We start from the raw sequence: 15,154 nt of genomic DNA, 5'->3' as shown, positions 1-15,154 counted from the left end.
CGGTTAAAATGAGGCCATCCTTATATTACATTTCGTATCTGCTCAAATATCTACAGGGGAGGGAATTAGAATATACTGAAAGATCTAGAATGAGCAATGAAAAGTGTCATTGACACTCTCAGCCATGCAGACGTCGCATGCACGTTTCCCATCCGGCTGCCATTTGGCTGCCTGCTCCCACCAGATACACTGACTCACTGAATCCCAACACAGCCCTGTGATGCGAGCACCATGGATATCCCTATTTTATCAGTGAGGAAGCTGAGGCTCAGAGTGGTTAAGAAGCTTGCCCAGATTTACACAACTGCCCAAAGGACCCAGATCTCGTGGCTTCCATGGGGTCTGGTCTTTCCACTGCCCTGAGATACACAACAGATTTTTAAGCCAGCTCTCTCTATCCCCTTTGAACTTGCTCTGTCAGCAAGGGCTAGGATTTTATAACATCATTAGAGCTCCATTTGGCCTTGAGTTACTCTCCCCACCAGTTTTCCTTATTTCCACATTCCTTCTGGATGCTTCTCCCTCAGGCACAAGTGTGCTGGGCTTTGGACAGCTCTGGGACTTTGAGTTTGGTGTCAGATTTCAGAGATAGTCAGAAACCTACCTGTTTCCAGATTCTCTGCAGAAACTGTTTTCCCTCTACACACCTGCAGATAATTTTGTCGTTCTAAAGTCTTTACTCCCAAATTAGTTCTGATCTGGTTTTATAATTGATAGAACCAGTTGTCTGATGGGCTTTCTCCACCCCTTGTCCCTGTGTCCCTGAGATGGCCTGCTTCTCAGAGGTGTGGGGAAGGTTAGGAGCCCTGTGCTTTGTTTCCTGTTTTAACCTCCCTCCTCCCTGTTGCCCAAGGGCTCTCTCCCCGACTCGGAGATACCCTGGACTTGGACTCCCACCCCTTGGGCAGTGTCGTCTCTTGTGTGCACGGGACAAGGCCTTCCACCAGCTCCCTAACTCCTGCTTCCTCAGGAGTGCAGGCCCACCTCAGCGACGGGTCAGGAAATGTCTTCCAAATAGTGTTCTCCCCAGCGGGGATCCTGGTGACTGAAATCTTCTCCATCTTCCCCGATATTCATACAAGCTACTTCCAGAAAGGGGACTTAGAGTAAAAGATAAACTATAATAAAACCCAGAAGTCCAAGATAAGAGCCTCAGATGAAAATAAAAAAGAAAAATACCTGGAGGATTATTAGCAGAAAAGCAGGGAAACAGTTGCAGTTGAAATCTAAACTTAGCTTTGGAGATGCCTAGTAGCCCACACAGAAAAGGGAAATGCTGTGGATTAAATCTGATTATATTCATCAAATTCACTCTACAAACACCTCTTGAGGAGCACTACACGCCGGGCACTGTTCTAGGCACTGGAGAGTGAAAAGATCATTCATCAGGAGAGACAGACTTTATCGTCACTCAGAAATTGCACAGCAGTGTGTGTCTGGATCCTTGTTAACGGATACTCCAGGGGCTCTCCCTGCTACGGACATGGTAGCAGCGCCTCTGTCAGCCCCCAGGTAGAGCCAAGGGTGAGTGGAAGCTCAGGGTTGTTGGACGTGCGTTTCTGCCGCTGCAGGTCTCACAGCACAGATGCAGTCTTGGTGCGGGGCAGCCCAGGTGCGCCTGGGACACGCGCATAGGAGCAGCTGGTCCCCACCTCCCTGGGGGAGGGCCAGACAGTGCTCTCCATGCTGGAGCCTGGGGTCCACCCCAGGGAGTCCTCCCCCAGCCTGGGGGAGCTCAGAGGAGCCAATGCTATTGGGGCAAAGCTCCATAGATTCAGAATTTTGAAATCTGGTTTTTAGGTTTTACTAAAGGTCTGCAAGCAGGAAGAAATGAGGGAAGTGACCACTAGCCCTGAGCCAGGTAACTATCACACCTCATTTGCTAAACTTCAGTTCCCCGGTTCTTCTTTACATGTGAAGGAGGCAAGTGTGCACATACCCCACCCCTTCCAGGAGCTGCTCTGTGATCCTCAAGGGAGGAAGGGCCTTGTACTCTCACAAAAACCAAATCTAGAAGGCCATTTTGAAAGGGAAACGCATCATGTTTCTTTGAAAATAAGTCAAATATAGTTGCAAACAAGGGGAACTCCAGATTCAAAAGAACACAGAGGAGTTCATGAAGTTTGTTCAAAGGAGGTTAAGGATCCTCTTTGTTACTTCAGTTTTTAGTTTGTAGGATGTCATCAGCAGGTTCTATTGATAATTGGGGGGCTGGTTTCCTCTTCAGTACCAGAGCCAGTTTTTTTGACTTTTAAAATATTAATGCAGCTCATTGGTCCTAGAAGCTATCTAAGAATTTCAGCTATTATATTAAAGAATAACAGCCAATAAAGACTGTATTATTTTCTTGATGCCACAGAGTTTTATCTTTCACCCTGATTTATCACAGCCTTTACCAGTGAGATTTATACCTTCATATGTTTTCTTGTTACTAATTAGTGCCCTTTTCAGCTTAACAAAGTCCCTTTAACATTTCTTGTAAGGCAGGTTTAGTGATGATGAACTAGTTTAGCTTTAGCTTGTCTGGAAAACTCTCTCCTTCCGTTCTTTTTTTGTGGCCATGCTGTGCGGCTTGCAGTATCTTAGCTCCCCAACCAGGGACTGAACCTGGGCCCCAGCAGTGAAAGCGCTGAGTCCTAACCACTGGACTGCCGGGGAATTCCCATCTCTCCTTCAGTTCTGAATAACTTTGTTGGGTTTAGTATTCTTGGTTGGAATTTTTTTTCATTGCTGTCAGCACTCTGAATATATTGTGCCCCTCCATTCTGGCCTGCAAAGTTTCTACTGAAAAGCCTGCTGATAGTCTTACGGGGAGTTCCCTTGTATATAACAAGTTGTTTTTCTCTTGCTGCTCTTAAGATTCTTTAATTTTTGACATTTTAATTGTAATGTGTTTTGGCATGGGTCTCATCTTATTTGGAATCCTCTGGGCTTCCTGAATCTGGATGTGTCTCCTCCCCCAGGCTAGAGAAGTTTTCAGCCATTATTTTCTCCATTAGCTTTTCTGCCTGTTTCTCTCTCTTCTCCTTCTGTTACCCTCATAATGAGGATGTTAGTCCACTTGATATTGTCCCATAAGTCTGTTAGGGTATCTTCTTTACTTTTTCTCGTTCTTCTTCTCTTTGCTGCTCTGATTGGGTGATTTTCACTGCCATGTCTTCAAGTCCCTGACCCTTTTATCTGCTTCATCTAGTCTGTTCTTGAAGCCTTCTACTTTATTTTTCAGTTCAGTTGTATTCTTCAGCTCCGTGACCTCGGTTTGGTACTTTTCCCAGACAAGGGCATAAACTCCTGTCTGGGGGGATACTGGCCAGGGAGAGTGCAGAGATGGCATGTACCTGCACCTACCTTTGCTGAGAGCACATCTGTAGGCCTCTAGATGTGTACCAGACCTGAAGCCCGCCCTGTAAGCTCCAGGACAAGCAAATAGGCCTCTTTCCCAGAAAGGCTGCGGGTGTGTTTCAGCCTGATGTCTGTAAAGTGCCCTGGGGGTGGTAGCCTGCCAAGAACTCTTTCATGTTAAAGTCCCATGGGACCTAGGAATACAAGCCTTCTTTGGCCATCAGGGCCAGGTGAGCAAGGAGCATCCCATGGGCACCTTATACAAAGACTGGGGCACCAGAAATAGAAACCAGGTCACCAGGCAGATGTAAAAGCTCCCCTCTGGGAGATACTGGTACTCTGGAGCATGGCAGAGGGGAGAGCAAAGACAGCATCAGCCTCCAAGGTCTCTAGGAAGGATTACAGTCAGCCCTTGGATGTGTGTTTAATGAGAAGCTTGTGCCCCTGGCTGCAGCTGTGAGGACAAGCTCCTAGTCCTCCTTTTGAGAAAGACGACTCCTGGGTGTTTTCTCTTGCTGATCCCGGGACGTGGGAGCCACTTAACAATCTCTCCATTGGTTACAGTCCCGTGGGACCCTGCAGGCCAGGAGATGGACGTGTCCCCTGGCAACAGCTGCAAAAACTGGGGCACCAGACACACGTGAAACTCTCCCCCTGAGAGAAACATAGAGACAGAGAATGAGGATGGCACTCTGGCGCGAGGCAGAGGCAGGGCCAGGAGAGGATGCGAAATAGTGCTCACCGGGAAGGAAGAAGCCCAGAATTTAAAAAAGAAAATGTCATCCAGTGGCTGGAGCTCGGCAGAGGGAATGTGCAAAGATGGCCCCCGCCCATCTGTAGGCCCTGCGGGCACCCCAGCAGGCCCCCCAATGTGTCACCTAGCAGGCGAGCCTCCCACACCCAGGCTGGGCTCCCCTCCATCAGCTGGGCCCTGGGGGTGGGGAGGGCCCGGGCGTGAAAGTCCTTTGAATTCCTCCTCACATTGCTGTGGTCTCTGGGTCTCCGGAGGTCAGCGGGTTGGTTTTTCCAGCTAGACGTTCAGGTGCCTGATGTGGGGTTAAACCGTTCTAAACCATTCGCTCCTCAGTGAGAAGCTCCAGGTTATGAGTTCCCTCCTGCCCGGGGGTCTCCGCGCTTGGGGTGGGGTTCATGACAGACTGTGGCCCAGCCTCTCCTTCCGCTTCCAAGTGGGCCTTCTCTCATCTGCCCAACGTGGAGAGTCGTTCAGCCAGTTTTTATGTTTTTTTCTGGAGGAAGCTGTTCCGTGTGTAGCTGTAGATTCGCTGTTTACGGGAAGAGGTGAGTTCAGGATCCTCACGGCGCAGACCGCCCTCTGCAGTGTCGGTTCCCATCTTTACCTGGCGGGAAGGTGAGAGAAGCCGCTGACCATGGGCCCACAGCTTTGTGCTCCATCCTCCCGCTGCTCAGTGGTTCCCAGGGACGCTGCCTGGGCCGGCTTCCCTGCTCTTCCTGGGCCGTGAGCCTTGGAATGAGAGGGTCCGGCAAACATCTGTGCTTCCCCTCATTCCAGAGCCTGTCCCACTGTGAGCTCATCACGGATGATGGGATCCTGCACCTGAGCAACAGCCCTTGTGGCCACGAGAGGCTGCGGGTGCTGGAACTGGACAACTGCCTCCTCATCACTGACGTGGCCCTGGAGCACCTGGAGAACTGTCGTGGCCTGGAGCGCCTCGAGCTGTACGACTGCCAGCAGGTCACCCGCGCGGGCATCAAGCGGATGCGGGTAAGTGTCGGGCAGCAGCCACACCTGGCAGTTTCTCAGCCAACGACAAATACACCAAGAATCAACATCCATTTTCTACATTCTGTCCTGGGCCAATAGTTACGCAAACTATCCTCTTAGACTCCTTCTAAATTTCCTTATTAGACCCCACCCTGGAAAGAGTCGACTTCTAGAATGGGTCTGGGTGGAGGTTCCATGTGGTCTGTTGATTAACAAACTTACTAGAAGGAAAGGGACTTAAGGCCGTTATCAGTAGGCTTGATCTTTGCTAATTTCTAGGTATAAAGTGTCTTAATAACTGTGGCGTTCTTTCCGCATGTAGTTCACCTGCATCGTTCTTGAATACGCTTTAAGTTTAAGCAACTTTGCACTTAGACCCCTAAGCAGCCCCAGGTGCTACAGCTGTTACATCTCTACTCGGTGTGCACACAGGGACAACGACCACCCCTTTGTCTTTAAAAGGTGCTGTCTGGGGAGACGTGCATGTCGACAGGAGCAGCGTTGGCGCACACCAGAAATTCTGTTGGGACTATCTGCCTAATGGTAGAATGAACTAGATTCTATAGGAGAACTGTGGGCTTTTCTAGGATTATGCCTGCAATCCGCAAACTATCTTATGACTACACTTTTCCTTTCTACTTTCAGGCCCAGCTCCCTCATGTCAAAGTCCATGCCTACTTTGCTCCTGTCACCCCGCCGACAGCAGTGGGAGGAAGTGGACAGAGGCTATGCAGGTGCTGTGTCATCCTCTGACAGCAGCTGCCCAGCCCAGGGCTTCATGAGGTGTCCCTTCCTCCCGAGGACCCGAGTCTTTCTGACGTACTCCACCATCATCCAAATCTGTTGATTCTCCATTGGGAAAGGCATTTACAGGTAAAAGACTTCTGCAGGGACTGCAGTAACTCTTGTGATAGTTTTTACCTTTATTCTGCTGTGATGCAATCAGTTCGAAGCCTTGTGTCAATTACCACGGGGAAAGAGTGGTCATAGTGCAGCCAGGACCGTGCAGGAGCCCTGGATCTCTAGAGGTGGGTGCCTCCCTCGGTACAGGACTCCTGCCCTTGGCTTTGTCAGCATTCCTCGAACAGACCATTAGTGTTAGCACAAATTGAGCAGAAAAGTAAGCTGTTGATTTTCTACCTGATACTTCAGCCAGTGGCCTACTTTTATTCATAACGATTCCATTTTGATTAGCAGGACTTTTCCACTTTGAAGATTAAATAGTAACTTTATCAAAGTGACTATACTGCAAATTCATAATGCCCGACAGTTTCCTATGTAGCGACTTACGTGGAAGGCAAGTTAATAGGTTTCCATGAGACACCAAAGAATGAGGACTCTAAACAGGGTGAAGCAAGGTCTTCACCTTTCTGTTTCTGTCAACTTGTCGTATATCCTTTTGGGGACCAAAAACTAAACAAAAGCAACTCAGTTTGTGTTGCCTGATTGGAAATCATAAGCTCTGGCGTAGGCTATGGCACATAATGTGTTGTTGTTATAGAAAAGCTGATCATGTCATGTCTCACAAACTTTGGGGGACCTTAAACAAAGAAACAGAATTAAGGCTCAAGTTATCTATAATATAATCAATTAAAAATAATGGATGCATGTAGAATGGGTGTGATTTTTTTCCAAGTTTATTTTAAAATCTTAGAAATCAAGTTACACCAGGACTGTTCAAAAATTTTACACACTTAAAACTAAAATCAGTAAAGTGTTGGCACCTTTGAGACTTACATAAAAATGAATAAACCACTGCAATGCTTAAGCCAGAGGGTTTTATTGCTATTATCTCATGGCAGACAAATCTGAGCAAAACCATCTTCCAAATTCAGGCGTTCCTAATGTTACCTGAAATCTGATAAGATGATCTGGTTTCTGCTCTGTGCTGTCCACATTTGTGACCTTTACTGCATCTCTGTGTTAATGGTAGCCAACCCTTCTTAGTAACCACTCCCCAAACTGAAGAGCCCAGAGCTCACGGGAAGCTGAGGGAAACAGCAAAAACGAGAAATTTCCCCATGACGAGCAATACTTCTAATTGGGTTATGGTTCTATTAGGTGGAGAGTTTTAGAAGCATTTAGGATACAAGGCCTCAGCTGCATTCCGGGGAGAGAAGGCAAATAGATGGATATACAACTCTATAAATCAATTAACAGGATTATCAGAATAAGCATTAAAGTCCTGATGATTTTGCTGCCTTATTGTGTGTATACCATAGCAGTTATCTAAATATACATTTACACCACTGTGTGGGGGAAAAAATGGCTGTTGCAGGAAGCTATGAATATAGTTTCTATTTTAAAAATTTAAATGACCATGGGCCTTCTATACATTATCTCTTTTGAGCCCGGACACAACCTCTCACGGCTACTGGACTCTGGCTGAATGACGTTGGACCACATCTACAAAACAGGAGAACCTCTGTTAAGAAAAATCAGGTTTGCTTCCCCTTTAAGTGTGGCACAGTCACTGGATAAGCTGTCCTCAGTTGCATCAGCTTTGAGGAAACAAACTGAAAACACACACTCCCATCAGCTCTTATAACAACATTGGGACTGGTGTGTACTCAGAACATACACAGTGAACTCCTTGATTCTATGACATGAGGTGACACACTGGCAGGAACTTGGATTTTAAATGAGACACACATTTGCAAAACAATCGGAAAACATTTATTATACTGAAATGTGTACATCCTACTATTAAAAAAACAAAGTAGCAAATCTGCTGGTGCCATAATTTAACCTGTTTCACTGGGACAGACTAATGTTCAATGCTGCTTGGTGTCATTTCAAGTTTGATGAGCTTTAATTATTTTTACCCCACTTGTAAAACCTGATGAGGAATTCAAAATAGCACACAGCATTAAAAATGACATTTATTGTTCCATAAATCTTGAGACTCAAAAAGGAATGCTAAATAGACAAGCAAAACTCTAAACAATTAATTAAGAGAGAAGCTCACTTCTTTCCCAAGGGACTGGTACAGAAAACATGTGGTCATACAAAAGCAAAGGGAAAATGACGGAAAGGAAAGCTCTCCTGCTTTAGGGTCTATACAAGTTATGGATATTTTCAAACCAAAGATGGAATATTTAGAGACATTACTTTTTCATATCAGATAACCCCCTTTATGAATAAAACATAAAATGCCAAAGCTTTCACCCACTGAAGTAGTTTTGTCTTCTGGGAGAGATTTTAAACTCAAAATTACCCATTCCTATTTCTGCCTGAACAAAGATAGATAGCTAGCTAAGGATCAAATAATACACTCAAAACCAAGACACTGGGTGAACGGACAGAAATGGTATAATTAAAATGGAATCGAAAATTGTGTCTAGTACACCACAGGCCTCAAATGCTTGCTGATGAATTTTGGGAAGGCTTCGGGTGAAGGGGAGAGATAATAATGATTGATTATTGATAGTAGAAAAAATTGCAAAAACAGTGATTCCCTTTGGAAAGTATACTGGCCAACAAGCATTGGTTTTGTGAAAGAGGCACTCTTTTTATAGAAAAAGAAGCTATTATGTGGTGTATAAAAAAGTCCCTAAATAATCACCAGAATGTTACCCGTGATTGTACTAAAGCTCCATATTAGAGAAATGTGAGGAATTTTGATGGTACAATATAGTGTTTGTGATGTCTAGTGTTCCACAAATAAATTTCAACTCTTGATAATGAAGACCCCTTAACACCAAGTCAGAAACTATCACACTGTTTTCTCCTGCTTAGGTGTATTTCCAATGTTGGGGACAGGTCTTTAAAAAAGTTTAACAACAGTATGGTGCAGGGTGGGGTGGGTAGTCAGAGAGAGGGAGGAAAAGGAGAAAGAAAACCACATGAGTTTAAAAGGCATTGGGGCTTCAAAAATGAAAACCAAAATGCTAAAAACGGAAGCAGAAGCAAAAAGTTTTTCAATAAATCTGTGACAAAGCAAAAACACAAAAGTCTTTGTACCTATTAGGATTTACACTGATCCTCTCACCAAGGTACTCTTGATAATGCAGTTTGCTTCACGCCCCTCTTCCTGGCTTGGGGCTTCTCCGATCTGGCATGATCACGGCAGATGCGCACCCTCAGACATGATTTTTTCCAAGAAGGCGCCAAGCCTCTCCCCTGACCACTGATCGGCCCGTATCAGCGCCGGCCTCCCTCTCCCCACACGTGGATTTGGCACTGGCCCCACAGTAGCCAGTGCCCCCCCCACCCCCACCCCGGTCAGCATAAGGTCCCGGCAGCAGAAGCCGAACTGGCCCAGAAAGGTAAATGCCCACAGTACGTCTTTACATTCATTTCCAAACCGCATACAGTGTAAAAAGACAGCAAAGGCTGCTTCTAGGGACTGTGTCTACTGGCCTCTCTGGCAGAGAAGCAGGCGGCCTACCTGCACCGGGGCCCGACGTGCTCACTGTCCCGGGGCGAGGCCGAGGCAGTGAAGCGAAGGAGACGTGCCTCTCATCCAGCTTGTGAGAAAGGTCATCCTGTGTTTTCAATATGAAACATTTCATACGGTAAAATCCAATCCCAAGACTTCTTGGATTCAGTCTTCACACACTTTTAAGCGTAACTTTAACTGGTGCTGAATAGAGTTCAGACTACGTCAAGACGTCACTTCAAAATTATGTGGACGCCACCGCCGTTTTCAGCTGCGGAAAAAAGAAAGGGACGTTAGGCGCAATTTTTTTACCAGGCTGGAGAATCAAGACTACGTTGAACACTCCTAGAACTCTACAACCCCCCGCCCCAGTTCAGAGGGTACCTTTAAATATTCTAGAGGAAAACAAGCTAACCTGCTCCAGTCCCTCTTGCCTACGGCAGCATCACATGCACATTCCCTTTGCCTGCCCCACTCCCCACCTGAGGGCAAGGCACAGGGCACAGACTAGCCAATGAACTGGGTGCTCACATCTACCTTTTCAGGAAATAATTTTTGAACTCCTCAAAAGTAGATCTGAAACATTTTAAAAAAACACATCACTACTTTTGCGCGATGGCCTAGTGTTTCTCGGGAGATGGCGAGAAGCAGCAGTACAGGCGGTCATCAAGGAACAAATGAATTTTTCCATAAGGACCAATGTCTGAAAACAGTACACTGAGCAGGGCGGGGACGTCCTGTGATGCCTGACACCAGAAACCCCACCGCCTTCACAGGACGCAGCCACACGTTCACTGTTCAAACTGCCTCTTTTATAGACAGTGTGAGTTTTGCAGAGTAAAAACTGCATTGTTTTGAGAACGAAAAATTGAGCCAGGACGGTACTAAACTAAACATGTCTGATAAGAAAAGATAAAGTGGGCCAGTTCACAGACTAAACAGCCCTGCACTGCAGGTTAACTTGGTGGCTTAGGAGACATGTCAGGCACAGGGTGAAGTCCTAACTTCAGCCCCTCCCTTCAAGGTGGGCTGCTCTCTTCCCAGGAAAGGGTGACACGCGACGCCGTGCTCTTTGAGGTGCAGCTTTAGATCTTAACTCATCAGACTTTTAAAGGTCTCTTCTCATAGTAACTTTACATTTAAAAAACCCCTCCTTTATCCAGCCCTGTAACTGGAACTCTACTGAACCCCGTCTGGGCCCGCTCTTCACATTCTCTCCCTCCATAACCTCAAGAATTTCTACCGCTTTGAATCACGGCGGACACACTGAAGGCTTCCAGGTTTACACCTCAAGCCCAGGCCTCTCTTGCCAGCCCCAGCCGGCTATGATTTCCACGTCCTAAAACAGAAGCCTTGGCCGCTTCCCCCAAGCCCGCCTACCTCTCCACCGCGACCACCGCCTGCCCAGCTGCTCCTGTGAGAGTCACAACCACTCCTCCCTCCAGTGTGGAGCCCAGCAGGGCCCTGTCTATCAGCGTCCAAGATCCCGTCACCTCTCATCTAGATGACATCTCCTGCCTCCAGTTTTCCCACCTTCTCATCTGTCTCCACAGAGTTGCGAGTGGAAGAAAAGAAAAATCTATTCACATTACTCGTCTGTTTAAACAACATCACTGACTTTCCAGTGCATTTCAAATAAAATCTAAACTCCCACCACCGCCAGGCATTGCCTACCAAACCCGCCTCCAGCTCTGCTCGTCCTCGCCCTGCACAGCAGCCACGGGCCCTCTCAGGCCTCCAGAGCAGCCACGCTCCTTCCTCTGCACCCGGCCCCGCGCCAGCTGGGGTGCTGCTCCTCGTGTGTTCGGTTCCCCCTCAGTCTCCAGGTCTCAGCGTTCGTGACAGCTCCTCAGAGAAGCCTCCACAGCTGCGTGGCCCCCTCGTCCACAAGCAACCCCACTTCCCCATTCATTCATGGCACCTAAATTACCTATTTGTAATCTGTGTGCATCTATGGACCAATTCTGGTTTCCTTTCCCCACTACAGGAGGGGAAGACCTTTCTAGCACCAACGGCATGTGTCTGACATGAGGTGCTCAGTAAAACGTTGGCTAAATGGACTGGGGTTTTTCTCCAGGCATCCAGAAGGACTGATTCCTCTTCCTTGCTTGCTAGTTAATTTCCACAATATTTCAGTCACTAGAAATATTTCCTTGATTCCTTTTTCAAACTTCTTAAAATTAGTAAAGCCAGCATTTCCAAAAGTAAATATGCAAGATGACCGCTGATTTCAGGCACACACTATCTTTCGTGATTCTCGCATTTCAAGACACACGTACCTTTTACTGTGGAGAATAAAAAACAACTCTCATCTTGAAAGTTCTGAACCATCTAGAAGGATAAAGCAGATGTATAATTAAGATCCAACTGTCTTTTCTTAACTGAGTAAAAGCAGTAAAAGAAAAAGGTCATAATCTATATATAGCTGCACAAGTACAGGACTCAGCAGCCAAAATGGTCCTTCAGACAGGCAGTGTGAGGCAGCAAGGGCTTACACCCGCTGTGCTGGCCAGCTCGGTGCCGGCCGTGCTGGCCCATGGGGCCCGGCGACCTGGCCAGTGCCTCCAGCCCATGGGGAGGCATTCGCCGCTGGGCTCTGTGATAGTGGCTAACAAAAAGTTGCTGCCAAAGTGCTCTTACTTGCTTGTCACTGAACACGGGGCGGCAGTGAACTGCCCTTCTAACCTCACAGCTTTTTAAAATCAGCCATCAAATAGTACAAAAAAGGAAAACACATTCAAATACCTTGCTAAGAAGGGCCAAAGGCTCGCTAACCCAGAGCCCCCCAGTGACCAGTGTTGGAGTTCAAAGAGGGGGGGATCGGAGCTCCGGTTCTCCTTTACCTGTATTCCTTCTACCACCCAGGACACCTAGAACTCTTGGTTATAAATTCTTCCCAATCTTGATTCCCAACTCTGAAAATGATTCTCATGAGTACTTGCCAAAGGAGTCACAGATTTTTTTTCTATAGCACTTCAGTAATACATATAAAAGTAAATATCAGTGTGAAAGGGAAAAGGGCATGCCAGTTACCTGATCGCTAACAAGAATGTGAATACCGGTGGGACCCTGTCTGTAAACCTGGTTAATTTGGTGGAAAGGAATATTAAACACCAACGCAAGTTTTCGAGCAACTTCTGAAGCAACCATTTCTTCTAAGTAGATTGCATGATAAACTGAAATAAAAAATAAGAACAGCATTTTAGCAGTAATCTTTGATCTATTTTCCACCTGATCTATTGGAAGATCACTCCTTTCAAAGTACTAAAGAAATAGAAGAATACTTCTCCCCTTACTACCCATGTGAATATAATAATACATTATCTATGCTCACACATAATTTAATTAACAATAACCTCTGTACAAAAGTATCTGAGGTTTTATCTTAAAAGCAAGCAGGAAGTGACTGCAGATGGGCACAGGTGATCATTCTGGAGTAATGGGACTGACACTGGATTGTGGCAATGGCTGCAAAACTGTAAACTGACTGAAGTATCGCTGAATTGTGCGCTTGCAGTGGGAGGACTTTGTGGTATGTAAGTTACACCGAAAGAAAGCCATTTTCAAAAATGCTATGTATTTCTAGCCATATATAAAAAGAACTCTAAAAAGGTCATAGTTTTTGATTCAGTAAACCTACTACTGGGAATTTATCCTAAAGAATAAAAAGCTACCTCTCCCCTCTTCCTTTCCCCTAAAGAATTAAAAACTGTAGAAGACGGCACACGAGAAGCTAAGGATGTGGACCACGAGGCCTCCTGCTTCTCTACAGAAAGCCCAGCTGTTTTTGGAACACCTGACGATGCAGCAGCCCTTGTCTGCAAAGCGTCAGGCACATCTGCAGTGAGCCTGAGTCTCGCAGGTCCTGCTCTACTACTGACTCAAGCCAAACACGGATCAGGAATATCAGTGCTTTTACTTTGCTTCTCCAAACAAGGGTTTTTTCATGTGTGTGAGTACAGAAACCTTTGCTTAGAATTTGGAACTACAATTAAGGTAAGACTACAGAGAGGCTCTAAAGCAGGGGTGCCATCCTCTGCCCTACACTTGTTCTTTTAAAATTAAATTTTATCGTAACAACAGCCGAGAAAGGCCACTGCCTCTCACCACTGCCAGGACAACCCGGTGGTCCCCACCAACTCAGAAGGACAGTGGCAGGAAGCCGAGTGTCCCGGCCCGCCCATACCCACCGTAGGGCGTGGCGGCGCTGCCGTCGCCCCCGCCACCCGCTGCCTGCTGCTGCCCCTGCGGCGCCGGCTGCTCGCGGCAGACGTAGAGGGTCAGGCGGGGCCGCACCGACCTGCAACCAGAAGACAGCGCTTGTGAGCCGGCAGGAGGGCCGCACGCGCAAGCGACAGCTACAAGAATCTAGGGTCTACTTCCTTAGGAGAACTTTACAACGTTACTTCATTATACGAAATAATTTACTAGGAAGAATATAAAAACACACACCTCACACCAACTATCACAGGTTATCACAGGTGGTCTAATCTGATGATCCAGACTCTAAACCATTGAGATGGTCGGTCAGATGCTGGTAAATTTAAGTTTCAAGATTATGTCAGCAATGTAACATCAGTAAAATTCAGTTTAATGGAATTCTCACACCACAAGTCTAGAAATACCAACGATAGTAAATGGATCTTAAAAGCCAGCACAGTTTACAGTTCTATCATTTTAATTCACAATTAGAAGTTTACATTTTTAATAACTGTTTAGTAGTGTCACATGACCTTGAAAACCATAGATTCTGTATAGCTCACCTAAATGAGAAGTTTGTTTTCTTGGCAACAAACCCAGTCGTCTTCCAGACCACAGTCCTGCCCATGTGCATTTCTAGTCTTACAGTCTACCTCTGCCCTCAGTGCCTGCATCATATCTGGGCCTGCCTGAAGGTGTACACAAAACAGTCTCCTCGTGAGCACGGCGGGCCAGCGGCCACAGCGCAAGGGCACACGCCGACGTGGCGTGGACACATCCTGCCCGCAGTCCCCACGCGAACAAGGGCACATTCTTATTTCAAGCAGAACAGTTCCTTTTAAACACGGTATTTTACCTTGACTTCAGTGAATTATAGAGCCGAATTCCATCGGCTGCACCACAAATTTGTACTAGATCTTCCTTTGTCAGTTTTAACAAGTCGGCACCTGGAGAAGAGCAAAAAGAATCTTCTCAAGGAAATGGGAGAAGACCCAGCAGTACGGGCTACTCTGCAGCATCTGTCTTCACAGTTTAACGTCCTTCGAAGCCATCGCCAGGTCTCCTGTGTATACACATACACATGAACAACACACACACACACATACCTGTCCCTCACAGCCAAAGAGAATGCTGGCTCTCCATGTTCTCTATCAAGAAGGAACTCAGAAGCCCAGAGGCTGGAAAATCAGAGCAATGAGCCAACAGCAAAGGGCCGACAGGAATGTCTCTTCCCAATACAGGATTTCAGTGCCTGCCTTATTCTGGCTGGGTGGAGCTCGTGAAGATGAACATGATTCTGACCCCAGACAGTTCACCTTGAGATGACCCAGACCAATCTTAATTTACAAAAGGAAGAAACGGAATTCAGAGTTTGGGGGACCTGCCCAAAGGCACACAAGTTGGCAGCAGAGCTAGGACTAGGTCTCTTATTTATTATTTATTTATTTATTTATGCGATACACGGGCCTCTCACTGTTGTGGCCTCT

General features: G+C 46.6%; 2 protein-coding genes across 4 annotated transcripts in view; one reads left to right on the top strand and one right to left on the bottom strand.

Moving 5' to 3' along the window:
• FBXL2 (F-box and leucine rich repeat protein 2) overlaps positions 1-6,701 on the top strand; it is an 80,035-nt gene extending 73,334 nt beyond the window's left edge. Inside the window, exons 14-15 of one of the 2 annotated variants that reach the window (XM_065884584.1) lie at positions 4,874-5,086; positions 5,732-6,701. In XM_065884584.1, coding sequence (XP_065740656.1) covers positions 4,874-5,086; positions 5,732-5,839 — 321 coding nt within the window. In that variant the 3' untranslated portion in view covers positions 5,840-6,701. The remainder of the gene's footprint in view (positions 1-4,873; positions 5,087-5,731) is intronic. The other variant, XM_065884585.1, reaches the window with a different exon arrangement.
• Positions 6,702-9,700: 2,999 nt separating this feature from the next.
• Positions 9,701-15,154, bottom strand: part of UBP1 (upstream binding protein 1) — a 66,139-nt gene continuing 60,685 nt past the window's right edge. For both annotated transcript variants that reach the window (XM_065884973.1, XM_065884974.1), the window contains 5 exons: positions 14,524-14,614; positions 13,658-13,767; positions 12,501-12,643; positions 11,747-11,798; positions 9,701-9,738 (listed from right to left, as the gene is read on the bottom strand). In XM_065884973.1, coding sequence (XP_065741045.1) covers positions 9,701-9,738; positions 11,747-11,798; positions 12,501-12,643; positions 13,658-13,767; positions 14,524-14,614 — 434 coding nt within the window. The remainder of the gene's footprint in view (positions 9,739-11,746; positions 11,799-12,500; positions 12,644-13,657; positions 13,768-14,523; positions 14,615-15,154) is intronic.

This window comes from Phocoena phocoena, chromosome 10, assembly GCF_963924675.1.
Source record: "Phocoena phocoena chromosome 10, mPhoPho1.1, whole genome shotgun sequence".
In the NCBI taxonomy this organism is placed as follows: Eukaryota; Metazoa; Chordata; class Mammalia; order Artiodactyla; family Phocoenidae; genus Phocoena; species Phocoena phocoena.
The sequence above is the reverse complement of the archived record's forward strand: the minus strand, read 5'-3'. Positions and strand labels throughout refer to the sequence as shown.